The sequence below is a fragment of the Amblyraja radiata genome, chromosome 29 (genome assembly GCF_010909765.2).
Source record: "Amblyraja radiata isolate CabotCenter1 chromosome 29, sAmbRad1.1.pri, whole genome shotgun sequence".
Taxonomy (NCBI): domain Eukaryota; kingdom Metazoa; phylum Chordata; class Chondrichthyes; order Rajiformes; family Rajidae; genus Amblyraja; species Amblyraja radiata.
In genome coordinates this window covers 30,555,795-30,572,757 of record NC_045984.1, presented here as the reverse complement: position 1 = coordinate 30,572,757, position 16,963 = coordinate 30,555,795, and the positions used below count along the sequence as shown (strand labels likewise).

At 47.2% G+C, this 16,963-nt stretch overlaps 1 protein-coding gene across 2 annotated transcripts in view; it reads right to left on the bottom strand.

The window, feature by feature from the left end:
- tmprss9 (transmembrane serine protease 9) overlaps positions 1-11,863 on the bottom strand; it is a 34,421-nt gene extending 22,558 nt beyond the window's left edge. For both annotated transcript variants that reach the window (XM_033047146.1, XM_033047148.1), the window contains exons 1-4: positions 11,654-11,863; positions 10,183-10,278; positions 4,373-4,542; positions 2,566-2,622 (exon numbers count right to left, since the gene is read on the bottom strand). In XM_033047146.1, coding sequence (XP_032903037.1) covers positions 2,566-2,622; positions 4,373-4,514 — 199 coding nt within the window. In that variant the 5' untranslated portion in view covers positions 4,515-4,542; positions 10,183-10,278; positions 11,654-11,863. The remainder of the gene's footprint in view (positions 1-2,565; positions 2,623-4,372; positions 4,543-10,182; positions 10,279-11,653) is intronic.
- Positions 11,864-16,963: the final 5,100 nt, after the last annotated feature.

Below are 16,963 nucleotides of genomic sequence, written 5' to 3'. Positions count from 1 at the left end.
TTTAAAATCAGACAATAATAGTGTCTGTGAAGTGTCTTATGCTCAGCCAAATACATCAAAGACTATAGGACTGTGTGTTGCCGCACAATACCTGTCCAAGAGTGTGCTTGATTGATTCATTAATGTCGCACTAACATGTCACTTCATACCGACTTCATGGGCATTAATACAGCCCATCAAGTCTACTCCGCCATTCAATCATGGCTGGTCTGTTTTCCCCTCCCAACCCTACCCTCTCTGTAACTTTTGACACCCTAACTAATGAAGAACCTGTCGCTACACAATGATCTTAATTAATTAATTGATGATTAAATAAAATGTGAATGCCCAATGACGGCCTCCACAGCCGTCTGTGGCAATGAGTTCTACACTGGCACAAAACTTTTGGCAAATTAAATCCCTAATTTTCTGTAAATGGCTGAAGGATCAGATATTATTTTTAGAATCGAAGACAGACACAAAATGCCGGAGTAACTCAGCGGGACAGGCAGCGTCCCTGGAGGGAAGGAATGGGTGACGTTTCGGGTCGAGACCCTTCTTCAGACTAGTCAGGGGGAAAGGGAAATGGAGAGAAACTGTCAGTGATGCAGAGAGATATAGAACAAATGAATTAAAGATACGCAAAAAAAGTAATGATGATGAAGGAAACAGACTATTGTTTGCTGTTTGCTAGGTAAGAACAAGAAGCTGGTGCGACTTGGGTGGGGGAGGGATGGAGAGAGAGGGAGTGCAGGGGTTACTTGAAGTTAGAGAAATCAAAAATCATAGCACTCCAAGTTACTCTCAGAGGCTATACATACAATCTATGCCTCATAACATAGTGTTTACAAATTTTACCCCCCTTGATATCCTGCCATTTGTCTGAGGGGCATCTCCACCACTCCCTTCCCCCCATGTCCAGCAGCGGAAGGACCCTAGACTGTGGTCCTCCCCCACCGAGCCTTGGCGTTGGCTGCACCGAGCTTCAGTGCGTCCCTCAGCACGTACTCCTGCAGTCTGCAGCGGGCCAGTCGGCAACATTCCCCGACGGACATCTCGCTCCGCTGGGTGGTCAACAACGCTCGGGCCGACCAACGAGAGCCCTTCACCGAGTTGATGACCCACCAGCAGCACTCGATGTCAGTCTCTGAATGTGTGCCTGGGAACTGTCTGTGAATCACGGAGTCCTCTGTGACGGAGCTGCCCGGGATGAACAGTGACGGGGACCCTAGCATCATGATGCGGCTGGGCTTGTACACTCTGGAGTTTAGAAGGATGAGAGGGAATCTCATTGAAACATATAAGATTATTAAGGGTTTGGACACACTAGAGGCAGGAAACATGTTCCCGATGTTGGGGGAGTCCAGAACCAGGGGCCACAGTTTAAGAATAAGGGGTGAGCCATTTAGAACGGAGATGAGGAAACACTTTTTCACACAGAGAGTTGTGAGTGTGGAATTCTCTGCCTCAGAGGCCGGTTCTCTGGATACTTTCAAGAGAGAGGACTCTTAAAGATAGCGGAGTCAGCGGATATGGGGAGAAGGCAGGAATGGGGTACTGATTGGGGATGATCAGCCATGATCGCATTGAATGGTGGTGCTGGCTCAAAGGGCCGAATGGCCTCTACTCCTGCACCTATTGTCTATTGTCTATTGTCCAGAAATTGCATGTTGCGGCTATGGTGTGTTGCTGCGTGCGGTTTGCCTGCAGTGACTGCACCTGACGAGCGACAAAACAGTCTGTAACATCCGTGGAGATATATGAATGCAGATCCTTTCAGTCACGCTGAAAACTGCCAGACTTTGAGCAAAAACTGCATTTTGAGCTGTTTTAACAGAAAGAGACCATCAAATGTGTGATTTTGTGATAAACAAAAATATTCCACAAATAGGTAAAATTAATTTGCAAATCAGGTCCACTCGAGCACCTTGCTGAGTTTAATCATTACTGCCTGAAATACATGGAAAAATAAAAAGTAAAGGTTAAAAAGTAACCTTAAAATTGCAAAATACAAATGGTTAATAATTACCGCTCTGAATGCGGATATTTTTAACGGTCGGGGATTTTTGTTCCAATATTAACATAAACTTTCAGCGGGCATTGAAAGTTTAATCGCCAGGTTCAGCTAACTCATTGGCATCAGCGGCTGAAATTCTAGACTCATTGACAGGGGACATTATGAGAGAGGGAGAACTTAAGCACTAATTCTCCAGTCATCAAACATCATGGGCTGCGGTAGAGTTGCTGCCTTACAGCGCTTGCAACGCCGGAGACCCGGGTTCTATCCCGACTGTCTGTACGGAGTTTGTACAGACGTTCTGTGTGGGTTTTCTCCGAGATCTTCGGTTTCCTCCCACACTCTAAAGACGTGCAGATTTGTAGGTTAGCTGGCTTGGTATAAGTGTAAATTGTCCCTCGCGTGTGTCGGATAGTGTTAGTGTGTGGTGATCGCTGGTCCGTGCAGACTCGGTGGGCTGAAGGGCCTGTTTCCGCGCGGTGTATCTAAACTAAACTGAAATTATTGAAGTTATCCGTGACAGGGGGCAAAGCAATTTAATTTGCACAAAGAAAATAATTTGTACTTACAAGCTTTCATGGCCAAATGTTGTAGGGAGGGAACTTCTTTCTGAGCTCCACGTATTCCTGTATTAATGAGAAGAAAACGGATGGAGTGACTGCGTTGTTAGTGGGACCACAGTTACTGACACTCCGGATAAGCTGTCTGAAACATCACCTCTCCACCAAGAATCACAGGACACAGGTTTACGGTGAGGGGGACAAGATTTAATAGGAACTTAAGGGGTGGTAGGTGTATGGAATGAGCTGCCGGAGGAGGTAGTTGAGGCAGGGACTATCACACCATTTAAAAAAAAGTTTGGACAGGTACATGGATAGGACAGGTTTAGAGTCCTGTCTGAATCAGTCTGAAGAAGGGTCTCGACCCGTAAATCTTCTCTCCAGAGATGCTGCCCGTCCCGCTGAGTTACTCCACCATTTTGTGTCTATATTTAGCATCTGCAGTTCTTTCCTCCAGGTTTAGAGGGAGATGGGGGCAAACACAGCGAGTAGATGGGGGATAGACAAAAATGCTGGAGAAACTCAGCTGGTGAGGCAGCATCTATGGAGCGAAGGAATAGGTGACGTTTCGGGTCGAAACCCTTAAGGGTGGGGAAGCATCTATGGAGTGAAGGAATAGGTGACGTTTCGGGTCGAAACCCTTAAGGGTGAGGCAGCATCTATGGAGCGAAGGAATAGGTGACGTTTCGGGTCGAAACCCTTAAGGGTGAGGCAGCATCTATGGAGCGAAGGAATAGGTGACGTTTCGGGTCGAGACCCTTCCGGGTATTAACAGTTGACGATAAAAGCGCTCTTGAGTCTGAACGCCGATGATATCGTCACAGCCTTAAATTTATCGATGTTGTCTGTTTTTTTTTGTAGGAATCTCCTCTATCTCCTCTTTTGTAGAAATCTCCTTCTTCAGACTGAGTAGATGGGGGATGTTGGTCGGCGTGGGCAAGTTGGGCCAAAGGGCCTGTTTCCACACTGTATCAGTCTATGACTTTAAGACGTAAAAAAACATTTGGACAGGTACATGGATGGGAATGGTTTAGAAACATAGGAAATAGGTGCAGGAGTAGGCCATTCAGCCCTTCGAGCCTGCACCGCCATTCAATGTGATCATGGCTGATCATCCAACTTAGTATCCTGTACTTGCCTTCTCTCCATACCCCCTGATCCCTTTAGCCACAAGGGCCACATCTAACTCCCTCTTAAATATAGACAATGAACTGGCCTCAACTACCTTCTGTGGCAGAGAATTCCAGAGATTCACCACTCTCTGTGTGAAAAATGTTTTTCTCATCTCGGTCCTAAAAGACTTCCCCCCTATCCTTAAACTGTGACCCCTTGTTCTGGACTTCCTCAACATCGGGAACAATCTTCCTGCATCTAGCCTGTCCAACCCCTTAAGAATTTTGTAAGTTTCTATAAGAGCCCCCCTCAATCTTCTAAATTCTAGTGAGTACGAGCCGAGTCTATCCAGTCTTTCTTCATATCAAAGTCCTGCCATCCCAGGAATCAGTCTGGTGAACCTTCTCTGTACTCCCTCTATGGCAAGAATGTCTTTCCATAGAGGAAGGATATGGGCCAAAAGCTGGCAGGTGGGTCTGGTGTAGATGGGGCATGTTGGTCGGAGTGGGCATGTTGGGCCGAGAATGGGCAAGTGCTCTATGACTCTATGAGTCAGCCGTGAGAGTGCATCTTCTGGACAAGGGGGAAACCAGGCAACAATAGGGATGGACTTGGAGCATTAGAGCAGCTGGAAGGGGAGAGACTAGTTGATGTGACACTGATGAACTGAGTTCATGGTCATCTTGGTTTTGGTCAGACTCACCGAAATAAACTCCAAGGACGATGGCGACCACAACAAGACAAAGCAACAGCACACCCAGGAGCACTTTACAGTAACACGCATTCCTGAGATCTGTCTTGGGTCTAGTGACAGTGACTTTCTCCAACTCTTTGCCCAATTCCATGTTTGCACTGGTGATACCAGCAAAGCTTCTGTAAAAGAGAATGTCTTGTGTTAGTGGCAGCCCACAGTGGCAAGTGGAGCATTTTGTGTCGACCTCTGATTGCTCTCCAGAGATGCTGCCTGTCCCGCTGAGTTACTCCAGCATTTTGTGTCTACCTTCGATTTAAACCAGCATCTGCAGTTCTTTCCTACACAAGTGGATTGACACACCAGACACACCAGTCTTTACACTGACTGGTTAGCACGCCACAAAAGCTTTTCACTGTACCTCGGTCCACGTGACAATAAACTGAACTGAACAAATAACACATTGTTGCGTACGTTCAAATATTTTTTTTACAATTTGATAATGGCGATGTTCAATGGGACCAGGAAGATCGAAAAGTCTAAAAAGGCTGTTGAATAATTACTCAGGATGGTTTTAGCAGAAAGGGCAGTCATGGTGGCGCAGCGGTAGAGTTGCTGCCTTAAATGTGTGAATGTGTGTGAGTGATTGGTGGTGGTCGGAGGGGCCGTAGGTGCAGATTGGCAGCCACGCTTCCATCAGTCTGCCCCAGGGCAACTGTGGCTACAGAAGTAGCTTACCACCACCGAGTGTGATTGAGGAGTGAATGAATAATGCGATGTAAAGCGCCTTGAGTATTAGAAAGGTGCTATATAAATCCCATCCATTATTATTATTATTAAAGCAAAATGCAGCGCCAGAGACCCGGGTTCGATTCCGACTACGGGTGCTGTCTGTACGGAGTTTGTAAGTTCCCCCCGTGACCTGCGTGGGTTTTCTCCGAGAACTTCGGTTTCCTCCCGCACTCCAAAGATGTACAGGTTTGTAGGTTAATTGGCTTGGTATAAAATGTAAAATTGTCCAAGTTGGCGATATGCAGAGTACTGCCCTGCTGACTACAACATTCAGAAGGTTCAGAAGGTTCAGAAAGCCACATTTAAGACATTGTTGAGGCCACATTTAGAGTATTGTCTTCAGTTTTGGGCACCTGTGTTATAGGTAAGATGTTATCAAGCAGGAAGTGGTCCAGAGAATATTTACGAGGATGATGCCAGGAATTGTGATGGACTTGATTTTTACGCAAGAATTACTTAGGGGGGAAAGAAGAGAGGACTTCGAAGAGTCAGTCAGCAACAGGGAGATCAGAGCAGCTGGTGTGTCGGAAGGAACTGCAGATGCTGGTTTACACTGAAGATAGACACAAAATGCTGGAGTAACTCAGCGGGACAGGCAGCATCTCTGGAGAGAAGGACAAACTAGACTCGGTTTGTACTCACTAGAATTTAGAAGATTGAGGGGGGATCTTATAGAAACTTACAAAATTCTTAAGGGGTTGGACAGGCTAGATGCAGGAAGATTGTTCCCGATGTTGGGGAAGTCCAGAACAAGGGGTCACAGTTTAAGGATAAAGGGGAAATCTTTTAGGACCGAGATGAGGAAAACTTTTTTCACACAGAGAGTGGCGAATCTGTGGAATTCTCTCCCGCAGAAGGTAGTTGAGGCCAGTTCATTGGCTATATTTAAGAGGGAGTTAGATGTGGCCCTTGTGCCTAAAGGGATCAGGGGGTATGGAGAGAAGGCAGGTACAGGATACTGAGTTGGATGATCAGCCATGATCATATTGAATGGCGGTGCAGGCTCGAAGGGCCGAACGGCCTCTACTCCTGCACCTATTTTCTATGTTTCTATGAATGGGTGACGTTTCGGGTCTCGACCCTTCTTCAGACCCTGTGAGTAGATGTTGGGGCAGGGCTGCAGACAAAAGAATGACTAAGAATGGAATCATCAAAGGTACAACACATTGAAAAGGTGCAATTCCCCAAACGTCACAGGTGGTGAATATTGGTGGAGCGTTTCCTGCATTCTTTAGGAAAGTAATCTGCCTTTGTTTCCTTATGTTCCACATCAAATGCCACTGACAGTTAATGGCCTTTGGCGGCACAGCAGGTGATTCACCGGACTGACTCTGGTGTGACAAGAATATTGTATGGGAAAAGTTTCATGGAACTTTTAGAAGGTTTAGAAAGTTGAGAGATGAACTCATTGCAATGTACAAGATCCGGAGGGGATAGACACAAAGTGCTGGAGTAACTCAGAGGGCCAGGTAACCTGTTTCCGTGCTGTATCTCTAAACTACAAAGTAAACTCTAAATATCACATGCGATTCCATGCAGCAAAACAGTTCTTTTGGCTAAAGAGTAACTCGTTGGGTCAGGCAGCATCTCTGGAGCAAAGGAATAGGAGATATTTCGGGTCTGGACACCTGTCCTTCTTCTTGTTCCTTCTTCTCGTCTGAAGAAGGATTCCGACCCAAAACGTCACCTGTCCTTTCCGTCCAGAGATGCTGCCTTCCCCACTGAGTTACTCCAGCACTTTGTGTCTATCTTTGGTATAAACTAGCATCTGCAGTTCCTTGTTTCTACACTAAGATCCCAGAGCAGGTTTGACAAGTAAATGCTGAAAGGGTGTTCGTTTTGGTGGGTATATTTCGGAATAACGTGCTACAATACAATACAATACAATACAATTCAATTGTATTGTATTGTATTGTAGCACGTTATTCCGAAATATACCCACCAAAACGAACACCCTTTCAGCATTTACTTGTCAAACCTGCTCTGGGATCTTAGTGTAGAAACAAGGAACTGCAGATGCTAGTTTATACCAAAGATAGACACAAAGTGCTGGAGTAACTCAGTTGGACGGAATAACGTGCTGCAAGGAACTGCAGATGCTGGCCTAGACAAAAAAGACACAAAGTGCTGGAGTAACTCAGAGGGTCAGGCAGCGTCTCTGGAGAACATGGATAGGTGACGTTTCGAATCGGGACCCTTGAAGACTCGAAATGTCGCCTGTCCATGTTCTCAAGAGATGCTGCCTAACCCGCTGAGTTACTCCAGCACGTTGTTCCTTTCTTAGATAAGGGGCTAGATATGACATAGACAAGAGAGAGCTAGATGGGGCTCTTAAAAATAGTGGAGTCAGGGGATATGGGAAGAAGGCAGGAACGGGGTACTGATTGGGGATGATCAGCCATGATCACAATGAATGGCGGTGCTGGTTAGAAGGGCCGAATGGCCTCTACTCCTGCACCTATTGTCTATTGTCTATTGTTTTTCAAACTTTTGCAGATACTGTGCTCCCCGTACAAAAATCTGAAGGTAAGGTTGCCTTGTTATCATTAAACCTACAGGCCTCTGATTTGTTACTAACCACAAAATCTCTTCTCATTATATCCTTCAGTGAACTGAGCGACAGCATTTTCTGTGGCAGCGGACACCACAATAGCCTTACAGTGCGGGATAATTTACCTGCTGTTTCTTCACTGTGTTGTGATTGCGAGGAATGCTGATTTAATTTGAGATGAGGTTTATTTCAAACTGTGGAGGGTGCGAGTGGGAGATGGGAGATGGAGCTGAGATAAGGATCACCGATCCACTCAAGCTTGTTTAAGAAGGAAAACTCTGCAGATGCTGGAAAAATTGAAGGTAGATAAAAATGCTAGAGAAACTCAGCGGGTGAGGCAGCGTCTATGGAGCGAAGGAATAGGTGACGTTTCGGGTCGAGACCCGGAAGGGTCTCGACCCGAAACGTCGCCTATTCCTTCGCTCCATAGATGCTGCCTCACCCTTAAGTGTCTCGACCCAAAACGTCACCTATTCCTTCGCTCCATAGATGCTGCCCCACCCGTAAGGGTCTCGACCCGAAACGTCACCTATTCCTTCGCTTCATAAATGCTGCCTCACCCGCTGAGTTTCTCCAGCATATTTACCTACTCAAGGCTTGTTCCTCTGTTCACGATCCCTACAGGTTAAATTAAACTGTTAGGAAGTTCCCCAAAGAGTTTGAGCAGGCTGGGTCTCTATTCCTTGGAGCACAGGAGGATGAGGGGTGATCTTGCAGAGGTGTATAAGATCATGAGAGGAATAGATCGGGTAGATGCACAGAGTCTCTTGCCCAGAGTAGGTGAATCGAGGACCAGAGGACATAGGTTTAATGTGAAGGGGAAAAGATTTCATTGGATTCTGAGGGGTAACTTTTTCACACAGGTGGGTGTACGGAACAAGCTGCCAGAAGAGGTAGTTGAGGCTGGGACTATCCCATCGTTTAAAAAACAGTTAGACAAGTACATGGATAGGACAGGTTTGGAGGGATATGGACCAAACGCAGGTAGGTGGGACTAGTTGGTTGGTGTGGGCAAGTTGGGCCAAAGGGCCTGTTTCCACACTGTATCACTCTATGACTCAAAATTCTCGCTTGTAAAGTTCGCAGTAACTATGTCGTTTGTCATCCCAGCCTGAACATGAACGGTTACAATAGCAGATCAGTTTAGTTTATTGTCACATGTACCGAGGTACAGTGAAAAGCTTTTGTTGCGTGCTAACCAGTCAGCGGGAAAGACACGATTCCAATCGACCCGTTTGCAATGTACAGATACATGATGAGGGGATAGGAAATAGGAAAGAAATATAGAAAGATTATATCAAGTGCCAAATGCCACCGACAATAATCTTTAGCGGTTCAATTTCAATCACATCAGCATTGAAGTGGATTGTACAAAGAACCGCAGATGCTGGTCTAGACAAACAAGGCACAAAGTGCTGGAGTAACTCAGCGGTTCAGGAAGCATCTCAGGAGAATACGGGTAGGCGACGTTTCGAATCGGGACCCTTAAAGACTTGAACATTTGGCTATCCTTGTTCTCCAGAGATGCTGCCTGACCTGCTGAGTTTCTCTCGCGCATTGTGCCTATCTTTGACTAATTTCTAAATAGTTTGGTTATCAGACTTTGTTGAGATATTAAATGGGAGTAGGTGAAAATCACGTTAAAATCCTTACTATATTCGTCACTTAGACTCAACGCTCAATGCCATGAACATTGAAGTCGTTGTGAAGTTGGTTTTATAAGTCGCTCCTGAACCCAACAGTAGGTTTACGTCAAGTAACCCTTGCATTCTCTGTCTCTCTCTCTCCCTACCTCCCCCACCCAAGTCGTTGTACCAGCTTCAACGTCGTCGTGTTGAGTCTCAATGTCTGCAACTCGTTTTCACCTCGCCCACAGCCTTCATCACCGTAACATTTGTTGCATATGTTTTCATTCGTTTGTTCTATAACTCCCTACATCGCCGTCTATATGTTTCGGTGGAGGCAGGTTCTCTGGATACTTTCAAGAGAGAGTTCGATAGGGCTCTTAAAGATAGCGGAGTCAGTGGATATGGGGAGAAGGCAGGAACTGGGGTACTGATTGGGGATGTTCAGCCATGGTCACATTGAATGGCGGTGCTGGCTCGAAGGGCCGAATGGCCTACTCCTGCACCTATTGTCTATTGTCTATTGTTTCCCTCTGCTCCTGACTCTCGGTCTGAGGAAGAAGGGTCTGGACCCGAAACGTCACCTATTCCTTCTCCCCGGAGATGCTGCCTGTCCCGCTGAGTTACTCCAGCTGTGTCTGTCTTCCAGTCGGGTTTACAGATAGGACGCACACACTTGCAGCCACAGACTATATAACTCGCTGTATAACTAACTCTGCTGCTAGATCCATTTCACTCACTCACGCCAAACCCGGCAGAACAAGAAAAAGATCTCCCCATCTAGAGACCTAAACATGGATATCAGAGTCAGTAATGAATGATCAGAGTCAAACGCCACGAAATGAATGACTGACCTGGATGTTCGCTCGCTCGCTCACTGAGGTTTCCACTCCACTGAGGACATAATATGTTCCCCGCTTCTGAAGTGACTTGCCAGGCGGTGATTAAATCTGAAGAAGCACAGAAAGGAAAACACGGTGACAGGAGTGGACAAACCGGCTCCCCTCCCGTCTGTCTCCGAGTCTTGGACTTCATTCTCCAACGTTAGACACGCTTACAATTCCGTTTCGTTACCAGAGCAAGGCATCACAAACTGTTCTCACTACATCACCCTCCATATCTCTCGTCCCCCCCCCCCCCGCTCCCCTCCCCTCCCTTACTGAAGGAGGGTCTCGACCCCAAACGTCGCCTATTCCTTCTCTCCAGAAATGCTGCCCATCCCGCTGAGTTACTCCAGCATTTTGTGTCTATCTTCACCTCCCCTGTTACCCCATTACCGCTCCCCTCCCTGACCTCAACCCCCCTCCCCCTCTCACCTCCCCCATGCAGTACCCCATTTTATCACCCCCTCCCTCGCCCCCCTCTCCCCTCGTTCCTCTCTCACCTCCTCTCCTCTGCTATCCGTTATCTAGTCCCCTTCACCTCTATCCATCACCTATCTCCCATAATCACAATAGACAATAGACAACAGGTGCAGGAGTAGGCCATTCGGCCCTTCGAGCCAGCACCGCCATTCAATGTGATCATGGCTGATCATCCCCAATCGGTACCCCGTTCCTGCCTTCTCCCCATATCCCCTGACTCCACTATCTTTAAGAGCCCTATCTAGCTCTCTCTTGAAAGCATCCAGAGAACCTGCCTCCACCTGAGGCACAGAATCCCACAGACTCACAACTCTCTGTGTGTGGAAAAGGTTCCTCACAAGTTGCTAGATCTTGATCAAAAAGTCCCCAGATGCCAAACCCATCGCAGCCCAGATGAAGGTAACTGGAAGACAGACACAAAATGCTGGAGCAACTCAGCGGGACAGGCAGCATCTCTGGAGAGAATGGAATGGGCGACGTTTCGGGTCGAGACCCTTCTTCAGAAGGCAGCAGGAATCTGCCTTCATTCGAACTCCTTTAGTCCTTTAGTTCCAGTTTGCGGGTGGATGGACCCAGGGTAACATTTGACGAACTTACTTGAAGTACAATGACCACAGTTGTGGATATTCCAATTTTGCTTTTTAGCAGTGTTTAAGAAGGAACTGCAGATGCTGGAAAATCGAAGGTAGACAGAAATGCTGGAGAAACTCAGCGGGTGCAGCAGCATCTATGGAGCGAAGGAAATAGGCAACGTTTCGGGCCGAAACCCAAAGGAAATAGACAACGGCCCGAAACGTTGCCTATTTCCTTCGCTCCATAGATGCTGCATAGACCTTTGCTTTTTAATAAGTTGGCCAGCATCCTCTTGGACAGATTAATGGACACCAAATAGTAACAGTATCATGTTAAATTAAACTACTCATTTAAAAAAAAAAAACAATGAAAATTCTTGCGTTCAAACCTGTTCGGTCAGTAGAGACTGCAATAGCGTGAGGATGGCCAGCATGAAGTGGGTGAAGGATCTGTACTGTGTCATGCTTACAGCGGCTTAATTGATCCACCCAGCGCCAACGGACTGTTGTTGCTCAAGCCGACTGTCCTTCACTCATTCGCCTTCATGAATGAACTCAACTGCTTGAGAACAGCGAGCCTTGCAGCCCTGTCCAGCCCCCTGTACCTAGACTTCTCCCATAAAAGGCACCGGGAGATGGGTGGGGCTGAGCGATCGCTGACTGCCCGCCAGGTACCACGGAAACAGCCCATCTTTGTTCAGGCCATCACAGGCACAAGAAAGATCCAACCCCCCCCCCCCCCCCACCCCACCCCCACCCTCTCCTGAGTCAGGTCAGTGCCCACATCCACAGCTTGAAAAAGATAGGCACTACAAATTGCCGGAGTAATGAATATTCCAATTTGAAATTTGCTCAGCGGGTCAGGCAGCATCTCTGGAGAGAAGGAATGGGCGACGTTTCCAGTCTGTAGGAAAGTGGCTCCGACCCAAAACGCTGCCTCACCCGCTGAGTTTGTTTCTCCAGCATTTCTGTCTACCTTCGATTTTCCAGCATCTCCACGTTTCTTCTTAAACACCCATCCCTTCTCTCCGGAGATGCTGCCTGTCCCGCTGAGTTACTCCAGCACTTTGTGTCTTATCTTCGGTGTAAACCAGCACCTGCAGTTCCTTCCTTCCCATCCACAAACTAGTTTAGTTTGGTTTATTGTCCTGCGCACGGATTTAGACAATAGACAATAGGTGCAGGAGTAGGCCATTCGGCCCTTTGAGCCAGCACCGTCATTCAATGTGATCATGGCTGATCATCCACAATCAGTACCCCGTTCCTGCCTTCTCCCCATATCCCCTGACTCCGCTATCTTTAAGAGCCCTATCTAGCTCTCTCTTGAAAGCATCCAGAGAACCTGCCTCCACCGGCCTCTGAGGCAGAGAATTCCACAGACTCACCACTCTCTGTGAGAAAAAGTGTTTACTTGTCTCCGTTCTAAATGGCTTACTCCTTATCCTTAAACTGTGGCCCCTGGTTATGGACTCCCCCAACATCGGGAACATGTTTCCTGCCTCTAGCGTGTCCAATCTTATAGCCCTTGACAATCTTATATGTTTCAATGAGACCCCTATCATCCTTCTCTGGAGAACATGGATAGGCAAGTGCAGGAGATGTAACACCTGTCCCTACGCCTCCTCCCTCACCTCCATCCAGGGGTCCCCAGCAGTCCTTCCAGGTGAGACGGAGGTTCACACACACCTTCACTAACCTTATCTACTGCAGTCGGCGTTCCCGATGTGGCCTCCTGTACATCGGCGAGACATAGCGTAGACTCGCCGACCTTTTCACCAGACGCTTGCGTGCGGTCCGCCAAGGCCTGGCTGCCGTATCTCCCTGTTGCTAACCATTTTAGCCCCCTTCCCATTCCCATTCCCACACTGACCTTTGTGCCCTGGGCCAGCTCCATTGCTACATTGCCAGGGTGAGGCCACACACAAACTGGAGAATCTGCACCTCATATTCCTCTCGGGCAGTTACACCCCAGCGGCATGAACGTTGAATTTTAGGCACCCACTAATAACCCCGCCCTCCCCTTTTCCCAGGACTGAAAGGTTTTAGGTCGATTATGAAGTGAATGAATAGGGAATTAATATCATCCCATTATTAGTACTGCTGTTTGTACAACATGGCCGACAGTGTATTATACAATAATACAACACAATAATACAATACAAATTTATTATCATTTGAACCTCAAAGGAAGTTCAAACGAAATTTGGTTTCTGCAGTCATACAACAAGAAAAGAACCAAGACACACAACTAACACAACTTACACAAACATCCATCACAGTGAATCTCCTCCTCATTGTGATGGAAGGCAAAGTCTTGTCTCTCCCCTGTGTTCCATTCTTCTCCCGATGTTAAAGCCCCCGGCGGGCGATGGCAGGTCCCGCGTCCGTTAAAGCCGCGCCGGGCGATGCAAGGCCCCGCTCCGGGTCACCCTCAACCCCGCAACTCGGGCGGGAGAAGTTGCCGTTGCGGGAGCTCAGAAAAGTTACTCTTAAGTTAGAGTTAGTAGACCTTGTCCGATAAATTTGAGTGACCTATTCATTCTTGCCATTATGTCCCAATAGATTTTTAAGGGAACAATAATACGTATTAAACTTGATTTATAAACTGTAATATATTCAGTAATGAGAGCAATCATATTAAACTGTAACTCAGTATTAACATGGACTGGGGCCAAGAATCTGTGCACCATGGTTTATTAAATCAAAAATTGCATTGGAGCTCTGAAGCAGGGATATGTAGCAGTTTTGAAGGCAGTAAGTGTGGAGGAGTTCCAGGAGCAGGATTAGGCCATTCGGCCCATCAAGTCTACTCCACCATTCAATCACGGCTGATCTACCTTTCCCACCCAACTCCATTCTCCTGCCTTCTCCCCATAGCCCCCGACACCCGTACTAATCAAGAATATGTCAATCTCCACCTTAAAAATAACCATTGACTTAACCGTTTGTGGCAATGAATTCCAGATTCACTTGAATCTGAACATAGGAAACAATGGAGGAACTAAAACCTTATCACTGGAACTGGAGCAAAACACAGAGTGCTGGAGTAACTCAGCGGGTCAGGCAGCATCTGTGGAGGGAATGCTCAGGACCCTTCTTCGGATTGGAACGAGTATATTCGTGGGTTGGGCTGAGACTGATTGTATTAGGTCCGTATCGGGGGCAGCTAAGTCTGAGAACATGGTTGATAATAAAACGTGAGAATGTATGATTGAGGGAAGAGATGATTCTGCTCCTATGGCACGTGGATAGGACATGTTTAGAGGGATGTGGGCCAAATGCAGGCAGGTGGGACTACTGTAGATGAGGCATGTTGGTCGGTGTGAATGATTGTCCCTGATTGAATGGTGGAGTGGACTTGTTGGGCCGAGAGGGGAGAGAGAGGTGGGGGAGAGAGGTGGGAGGGAGGGAGAGAGGGGGGAAGAGAAAACTGGGGAGAGAGATAGGGGGGAAAGAGAGGGGGGAGATGAAGGAGGGGTGAGAGAGAGAGAGAAAGCGAGAGAGGAGAGAGAGGGGAGAGAGAATTCCAATCAAAGAAGTAGATTTAAAATCATGAGAGGAAGAGAATGGGTAGATACACAGAGTCTCTTGCCCAGAGCAGGTGAATCGAGGACCGGAGGACATAGCTTTAAGATGAAGGGGAAAAGATTTAATAGGAATCTGAGAGGTAACTTTTTCCACACAAAGGGTGGTGGGTGTATGGAACAAGCTGCCAGAGGAGTTGTTGAGGCTGGGACTATCCCATAGTTTAAGAAACAGTTAGACAGGTACAAGGATAGGACAGGTTTGGAACGATATGGACCAAAAGCGGGCAGGTGGGACTAGTGTAGCTGGGACATGTTGGCCAGTATTGGCGAGTTGGGCCGAAGGGCCTGTTTCCTCGCTGTATCACTCTGTGACTCTATGACTATCTCCAATCATAGAAACATAGAAAATAGGTGCAGGAGGCCATTCGGCCCTTCGAGCCAGCACCGCCATTCATTGCGATCATGGCTGATCGTCCCCTATCAATAACCCGTGCCTGCCTTCTCCCCATATCCCTTGACTCCACTAGCCCCTAGAGCTCTATCTAACTCTCTCTTAAATCCATCCAGTGACTTGGCCTCCACTGCCCTCTGTGGCAGGGAATTCCACAAATTCACAACCCTCTTGGTGAAAACAGTCCTAAATGGCCTCCCCTTTATTCTAAGACGGTGTCCTCTGGTAAATCAAAACAACACAGCAAGAATTAAGGGACCCGGATAGCCCAATTCTGCTCACGATGACTTATGGAGTAGGATAAGAGAGCGCAAGGCGTTTTTATTTACCATGAAAGGTCAATGGAAGAAACTTGTAAAAGTAGGAAAGATCCAACCAACCCAGCAGAAGATCTCCAATCAAAAGAATACAGGAAGGGAAACGAGATCCGTGCCACCGTGACTCAGAGAAGAGGCCTCCAATTTCCCAAGGGACAGACGCTGGTGAGTATCATCTTTGTTAAGCTTTGCTTCCTTGTATTGGAGGCAAGTCACTTAATAAACAGAAAATGCTGGAGTATCTCAGCCGGGACAGGCAGCGTCTCTGGAGAGAAGGAATGTGTGACGTTTCGGGTCGAGACCCTTCACCCATTCCTTCTCTCCAGAGATGCTGCCTGTCCCGGCTGAGCTACTCCAACTTTTTGTGTCCATCTTCGGTTGAAACCAGCATCTGCAGTTCCTTCCTGCACACTTAATAAGGATGTTCAAGAAGGAACTGCAGATGCTGGAAAATCGAAGGTACACAAAAATGCTGGAGAAACTCAGCGGGTGCAGCAGCATCTATGGAGCGAAGGAAATAGGCGACGTTTCGGGCCGAAACCCTTCTTCAGACTCCAGTTCCTTGTTTCTTCACTACTTTTAAGAATATTTCAGCAGGCAACATTGACTGCGGTGGAGGTTAATTCTAGGGGTGGGGTCAGGAAATAGGCGACGTTTCGGGCCGAAACCCTTCTTCAGACTGAATAAGGATGTTGTGCTTACGGCCAGTTAGAGTGGTGTGTTGCGGTCATGAAACAGCTCCCTACGCTGAAGTTAGAAACTGAATTTTGATAATAGAATCAATTAGATTTGGCAGAGGTTCACTTCCTGAAGTGCCCACAGCATCCAGCTCCCAGTGAATGAGTCTCCTATATACATTATTTGTCAGCTGTACCGAGGTACAGTGGAATAGATTTTTGTACACAGTTCAGTACGTATCACTGTACATAAGCACTTACATACATCTTAGATAAGCATCTCAGATACAGTACAAGTGTACAGCAGTCGTACTGCGGGGAGCACCGGTTTCCTCCCACACTCCGGAGACGTGCGGGTTTGTAGGTTAACTGGTCTGTGTAAATTGTCCCCAGTGTGTAGAATATAGAAACATAGGAAATAGGTGCAGGAGTAGAGGCCATTCGGCCCTTCGAGCCTGCACCGCCATTCAATATGATCATGGCTGATCATCCAACTCAGTATCCTGTACCTGCCTTCTCTCCATACCCCCTGATCCCTTTAGCCACAAGGGCCACATCTAACTCCCACTTAAATATAGCCAATGAACTGTGGCCTCAACTGCCTTCTGTGGCAGAGAGTTCCACAGATTCACCACTCTCTGTGTGAAAAATGTTTTTCTCATCTCGGTCCCAAAAGACTTCCCCCTTATCCTTAAACTGTGACCCCTTGTTCTGGACTTCCCCAACA